General features: G+C 34.5%; 1 protein-coding gene across 2 annotated transcripts; it reads left to right on the top strand.

Annotated features, from left to right (window-relative positions):
* Positions 1-321: 321 nt before the first annotated feature.
* On the top strand, positions 322-6,504 carry LOC110668880 (65-kDa microtubule-associated protein 6). Of its 2 annotated transcripts, XM_058136709.1 has the most exons (13): positions 322-507; positions 685-868; positions 1,800-2,003; positions 2,340-2,606; positions 3,385-3,600; positions 3,683-3,838; positions 3,915-4,074; positions 4,194-4,345; positions 4,700-4,787; positions 4,865-4,938; positions 5,030-5,104; positions 5,377-5,729; positions 6,052-6,504. In XM_058136709.1, the coding sequence occupies exons 2-12, from the start codon at positions 794-796 to the stop codon at positions 5,710-5,712; spliced, it is 1,803 nt and encodes a 600-aa protein (XP_057992692.1). In that variant the 5' UTR covers positions 322-507; positions 685-793; the 3' UTR covers positions 5,713-5,729; positions 6,052-6,504. The 2 variants fall into 2 exon arrangements, with proteins under 2 accessions (XP_057992692.1, XP_057992691.1); XM_058136708.1 differs by having other exon boundaries at positions 431-868.
* Positions 6,505-6,854: the final 350 nt, after the last annotated feature.

Raw genomic sequence — 6,854 nt, 5'->3', positions numbered from 1 at the left:
ACTTAATATAATCAGGTTTAATCCTTATTTCTTAAATTTTTTACTAAAATTTATTTGTGTATTTATGTATGTATTTGTATTATTGTACAGAGCCCTTTTGAGCTCACTAGTAGCCCTAGTAATGAAATTTTGGATGCTAATGTGCGCAGATCCCTTTCTTCTGTCAGTTAGCAGCTACATTTTTTTTGGCGCATTTTAACTTAGCTTCCCAAAAATCACATCATTAGTCTGTTTGTTTCACTTGTGTTGGGGGTCCTCTTTCTTTGTTGTGCTTTTTTAGCTTACTCCTTTTCCTTCTTTTTTTTTTTTTTTTTTAATTGCCAATCATTATTATTATTATTATTTTTACTAACCCTTTTGTTCTCTTGCTTTTCTTTTCCTTTTTTTTTTTTTAAATTCCAATTTTGGGAAGAAAATTTAAAGAATTGAAGGGGGGAGAGAGAGAGAGAGAGAGAGAGAGAGAGGAATGGTTGGTGTTATTTGGGGTTCAGATCTGAGGAAGCTAAGGTTGTTTCAAGCAATGCCTCTTAGTTCTTTGGTTTCTTTTTGACTTTTTAGCAAAAACCCACTTGCTTCTTTCCTTCTTCTTCTTCTTCTTCTTCTTCTTCTTTCTAGTCTTTATCTTGTCTTTTTTGAGTGTTAAGTTTTTGTTTTTGCTTTTTGGTTTTTTTTTTTTTATTCCAGTCTTGAGCTCTGTTTTTGAGAGAAGCTGTAGTTGCATTTCTTGCTTAAATTTTTAGAGAAAGGGAGTCTATACACTAAAAGTGAGAAGGAGAAAGAGGGGCTGGTGGAAATGCTGGCTATTGGGAGTCCTACTATCAGTGAGCGTACAAGCACTAGCTGCAATGCTTTACTCAGAGAGCTTCAGGTCTTTCTTTTTCCCTCTTTTTCCCCTCTTTTTTCTTTTTTTTTTAAAAATTTTGGGGGGTCTGTTTTGGGGTTTTTCTTGCTGCTGGCACAGTATGATGTTTGGTAAGGAAGAAAATATGTGGGTTCTTTTTCTCTTCTTGGAAATTTGCTTTTACACAAGTAATGATTGATTTTTGAGAAAGTTTATTGTTTTGCTCTGTTAAAGACGGAGCATTGATTGTTTCTTTTAAGATAATAATAATGGGTCTACTGGAGCTATGAATTAGCTTTCTTTTGGTTTTAACAGTGATCTGTTCACTAGAGATTAAAACCTCCTATTTATTTTTTATTGAATTTGTCGAAACAGTTGATTGCTGCTTTTTCTTTTTCTGCTATAATTCAAATTTAGTTGCTCAATTTTTTTTTCTACATATTTACTGTTAATCCATTTTATTGTGATCTGTTCTTTTGTTTTGTGTTGGCGTGCATTTCTCATTTCTTTTATGGGATAGTTGTTCTAATTGAACTGGTGTTCTCTATTTTTTTTTTTTTGGTTTTATGTCAATTTCATAGTTTTAAGTTTTGGATTAATTTCAGTGGATTCTTCTAGATTTAAAATTTCTGTTGTTGCATCATCTCAAGTTTTATGCAATGTTCTTAAAGCTGAATTTTACCCTTATATTTCTTCTCTGGATTCCTGTAAGGAACAGTGCATTGTGTCGAGTTAACTGTTTAGGCTTGGGTTGAATTTGATCAATGCATTTTATTTTTATTAGATTGTTTGATGGCTAATTTTGTCTTGCCAATATTATCAAAAGCATTTCATTCTGTATCATAATTAAATGGAAATTCAATTAATGTTTCTGCTTATTTAACTAGTTTTCTTATTTGTCATGGAGAATAAAATTCAACTATTTTTTTAAATGGACTTTTTATTGTCATGAGAGCAGCAAATTTGGAATGACATTGGTGAGAGTGAAGCAGATAAGGACCGCATGCTGTTGGAGTTGGAGAGAGAATGCTTGGAAGTTTATCGGAGAAAGGTTGAGGAAGCTGCCAACGCCAAAGCACGCCTTAATCAATTCGTCGCAGCCAAGGAAGCTGAACTTGCAACACTCATGGCTGCCCTTGGGGAACTTAATGTTCACTTAGTGGTACTAAGTTACCTTTGCAATAAGTGATTGTGATTATATGTTTATTTTTGTTATTATCATGTTTCATCTTTCTGCATTACTTCTATTTCATTCATTACCTCCTTTTGGTGTTTAAATTATTTTTGGCCTGTTGATTTACTTTTATTTGTCTCATATTCTATTTGCTAGTTGACATTGTTCTCCCTGGGTTATTATAAGGAATATCAGTGCTATTATTTGTATTAAAGCTATATCTTTTAAATACTTTTGCTTGGTAGTTAGTACATACTTTCAGGGTGGAACATATTTCTGTGGGTGAATGCTTGATCACTTGACTCATCGTTATTAATTTTTCAGACTCAGACAGAGAAGAAGTTGCCATCATTGAAAGAGAAACTTGCATCTGTTACTCCAATGGTGGAAGATCTGAGGACAAAGAAGGAGGAACGGATGAAGCAATTTGCAGATATAAAGGCACAAATTGAAAAGATCAGTGGGGAAATTTCTGGATACAACAATCTCAACAATTCTATGATGAGTTCTTTAACTCTAGATGAGCAAGATTTATCGCTAAGAAAGCTTAATGAATATCAAACACATCTTCGCACCCTTCAAAAGGAGAAGGTATGCAAATTATGATGCAAATTGATGCTATTATTGGTTCTTTATCTCATCAAAAGATTAAATCCCGAATCCATTTATTTTACTGGTATTCAACCATATTGGAATATGTAATATCATAATAATGGTAGAAATTGAATCACTTTTTGCTTTGCTATTCTATACAAAATTTTGTAGGTCTAATTTAAGTGAAATTTCTCAATTCTTTTCATGTTGTATATGTTGCAAGTTCTAATTTGAGTATAAAATTCTCTTTGTTCCTCCATTCATATGTATTTCAAACATTCAATATCTATCTAACAGTTGCCAGTGGAAGCTAGCATTAAATTTATACTATCACATCTTGAACTGTTGGCAATCACATAGTTAATCTGCTAATTAACTTTGTAAGTGATATATAGTCACAAAATCAGAGTAGGGGGCACTCATGATTAATATAATAGGCAGAAGTTTCAACTAAGCATGAGTAAATTTACAAATGGTGCAATTTTATTTTTTTTCTGTGAAATTTTCAAGCAAGAAATTGACTTTTTGCTACTGTCTGGAGCATGTAGTAATAATTTGCTTAATTGAAAAGCTGAAATGTTTTGATGGTTTCTTTCATTATGCCTTTGATATTACATCTTATATGTATAGATTCACTTGGATATACGATGATACCATTTGTATACTTGTGTAGAACTCTGTTGGCATCTTTAACACATAGGATGGCTGCAAGGTAAACTATGATATTTCACTATTCTAGTCTAATAATTTTTATGATTCTTCCTTCTGTTTGCAGTCTGATCGTCTCCGTAAGGTCTTTGACTATGTGAATGAGGTGCATTCTCTGTGTGGTGTGCTTGGGTTGGATTTTGGCAAGACTGTTAGTGATGTGCATCCAAGTTTGCATGGAGCAAACCAAGAACAATCCACTAATATAAGCAATAGCACTCTGGAAGGTCTAGAACAAGCCATTATCAAGTTGAAGTTAGAAAGAAAAGCTCGAATCCAGAAGGTAATGTGAATAACACTAGTGCTTTAATAATGATTTTCCTTTGACAGATTAATTAAAAGTTAAAACCCTATTTGAAATCCAGCTGAAAGATATTGTGGCATCATTATTTGAACTTTGGAATTTGATGGACTCACCGAAAGAAGAGAAAAATACCTTTTCAAGAATTACTTTTATCCTTGCATCCTCAGAATCTGAAATTGTTGAACCAGGTGTTCTCTCAACAGGGATGATTGAACAGGTTTGAATGCACTCTGCATTAGTTCTTTTTTAATAATTGAAAAATGGATCATTGGGTTGACACATTTTTATAACAGGCATCAGCAGAAGTGGAGAGGCTTACTAAATTGAAAGCAAGTAGAATGAAAGAACTTGTTATGAAAAGGAGATCAGAGTTGGAGGAGATATGCAAAATTACTCATATTGAACCTGATACAAGTACTGCTGCTGAGAAATCCAACGCATTGATAGATTCTGGTATAGATATTCCTGTTCTCTCATTTGTGTTTTTGTTGGGTTAGTTTCTCATGGTTTAGTGTAAGCAATTTCCTTGTTAAAGGAATTGCTGAATAGTAAGTCTTTCTGTTATTGTTCAGGCTTAGTGGATCCTTCTGAGCTTTTGGCAAACATTGAAGCCCAAATAGTCAAAGCTAAAGAAGAAGCTATGAGCCGAAAAGAAGTCATGGATAGGATTGACCGGTGGCTTTCAGCATGTGAGGAGGAAAATTGGCTTGAAGAGTATAATCAAGTAAGCTGAAATTATCTGCTACTGCAACATGGTCTATCATCACATGATAATAGTTTTGAGTTTTTTTTAGGTGCCCTTAACTCTCTCTCTCTCTCTCTCTCTCTCTCTCTCTCTCCATGCATGCGTCCTGGTTTTTAATATAACATCTTGTATGGCTCTGGATATAATGTTAATTGAAATAGTGACTGATTTTTGATCTAGGATTTATTCATTAAGAGTTGAGCATTTTCATATTTTACTTCGCATTGTTTATTTGTTGAGCATGGTAAGAAGTTCAATTTGATACAACACCATCCACCGGTTACTTCTGGTCACCTATGTTGTCATCCTTAAAAGATTCTTCTCGCATTTCAGGACAGCAACAGGTATAGTGCTGGGAGAGGTGCTCACATTAACCTTAAACGTGCAGAACGGGCTCGAGTTACTGTCAGCAAAATTCCAGGTAGTGCTTCCTTCGATGATGTTATTCTTTGTTTAGTCTGCACTACCTTTCAGAGCCTAATAATTTACTCTTTCCAGCAATGGTCGACAATCTGATAAATAAAACTCTTGCTTGGGAAGATGAAAAAAGGATGTCATTTCTCCATGATGGGGTGAGCTGTTTATTTTTAGTGCGGAGTATCTTTGAACAGATTTTCTCCACAATATTTTTCTTATAAATTTATGTCTTGATATTGCTTGCAGGTAAGATTAGTGTCAATATTGCAGGATTACAAACTGGCCAGACAACAAAGAGAAGAGGAAAAAAGGAGATACAGGGTAAATGACAAGAGATTAAGTTGTTCTGATGAATTCCTGTCATTAAGGATTCCCATGATGTTTCATGTGCTATATTGTTTCTTGTAAATAGAAAAAAACATAAATTGTTTTTTCTTCTTTTTCTTTTAATTTCAGGTTCCAACTAACAACCTGTAAACTGTATTTAGATTAATAATAGGATATATTCTTATCAAGATCTTATCTCTTATGTATCCAAAAGTGACTTCTACTGCTTCTTTGTTCTTACAGTTCAACTTTCCAATTGATTGCAGGACCAGAAGAAACTCCAAGATCTGCTGCTAACGGAGAAGGAAGCCATGTATGGTTCTAAACCCAGTCCACGAAAAGCTAACAGCTTTAGAAAACCGAATGGTTATCGTGCAAATGGGAATGGTTCCATGACTCCCACACCTCGACGGAATTCAGTTGGTGGTGCAACTCCGGAACTCCTCACACCTAGATCTTATTCTGGACGTCAAAATGGATACTTCAAGGAAATGAGAAGGTTGTCTACTGCACCACTGAACTTTGTGGCCATATCAAAAGAAGATACGATGTCTTTTGCATCTGTTTGTGATTCTGAGCCAGGCTCTCCTCCTCAGTGTTGAGTTAAAAACTGTGAATGGTATGTTTTGGTTAACGTTAACCTTTGCCTTTTGCTTTTTATTCTATTTTTTTTCTCCCTCTATGCTACCATCTTTTCGGCAAGCAATAAATAGCTTGGATAATTGATGAGGAAAATAAAAAAAGAAATGCACACTTGCATGTTCAGAAAGTTGAAGTCTGATGCGGACACAGACTTGCACTTGCGCATTTAGGTTTATCCAAGGCAAAAGGGAAAATTTTATTTGTGATTTATCTTGTGCTTCTCCAAAAATCCTGAAAGTTAGTTTTGTTTCCACTTCTGATTACACCAGAAACGAGATAACATGTATGCTCTGGAACAGGTGACAGTGTAGAAGTTCAGCAGTTCGACACTTCAATTTAAAGCAGTGGAATTTTGTGAATATCAAATAGATGTACACTAGTGTATCATTGTGCTTTGTTAGGAGTACATGGAGAGTGGTTACTGACATTTGTAAACATGCAGTCAGCTGCAATTTGCTTTGAAGAATATGGGCTTCTGGAAGGGGTCAAGACACTGGTAGATAATAGTTTGGAGGTACTTGATAACCTCAAGTCTTGTTTCACAATATAGGGGAAACGAATATGGTAGCTTTATAGTAGTACACTGACCATGTGTTTTTGTGGATTTTGCTTGTGGTTTGCTTATGTGTATATAGTGCATCCAGTGTGATGGGCTATCATTTGGTGTATTCAGAGATGCACACTGTAGAATCATTGTGATGCTATACTTGACGAGAAATAAATGCCTTGCCATCTGTGAAGCTTGTTCAGTATGTCTTTGTTGGAGAAAACTGGTCTTAGCTTCTTAGCATATTGATATTATATTATGTCAATTATGGATGTCAATAAGTCAATTTTTATTTGAAGGGATGCATGCTGGAAACTTCAGTTGCAGATATCAAGTGTAACATGCTCAAGTTCATTCTATGAAAGCATGTGAGAAATTTGCAGGTAGATTTAGGCTTACTATATGCTACATTGATGCCTAATCAAGAACATTAATTCTAATGCCTGACTTTCTTTTATTCCTCGAGTATAATCATATTTAACATGAAACATATGAACTAGAAGTGAAAGGAAACTGTTTGTTGCTGTGGTAGAGAAGGTAAGATAATGATTTCAT

The sequence above is a fragment of the Hevea brasiliensis genome, chromosome 15, assembly GCF_030052815.1.
Source record: "Hevea brasiliensis isolate MT/VB/25A 57/8 chromosome 15, ASM3005281v1, whole genome shotgun sequence".
Taxonomy (NCBI): domain Eukaryota; kingdom Viridiplantae; phylum Streptophyta; class Magnoliopsida; order Malpighiales; family Euphorbiaceae; genus Hevea; species Hevea brasiliensis.
The sequence above is the reverse complement of the archived record's forward strand: the minus strand, read 5'-3'. Positions and strand labels throughout refer to the sequence as shown.

What these genes read in the sequence shown, in the direction of transcription:
- LOC110668880 (XM_058136709.1), top strand. Translation starts at nt 794, where the DNA reads ATGCTGGCTATTGGGAGTCCTACTATCAGTGAGCGTACAAGCACTAGC. An exon ending in TACTGTCAGCAAAATTCCAG is followed by an intron (nt 4,788 to 4,864) that starts GTAGTGCTTCCT and finishes TACTCTTTCCAG; the next exon opens with CAATGGTCGACAATCTGATA. An exon ending in AGGAAAAAAGGAGATACAGG is followed by an intron (nt 5,105 to 5,376) that starts GTAAATGACAAG and finishes AATTGATTGCAG; the next exon opens with GACCAGAAGAAACTCCAAGA.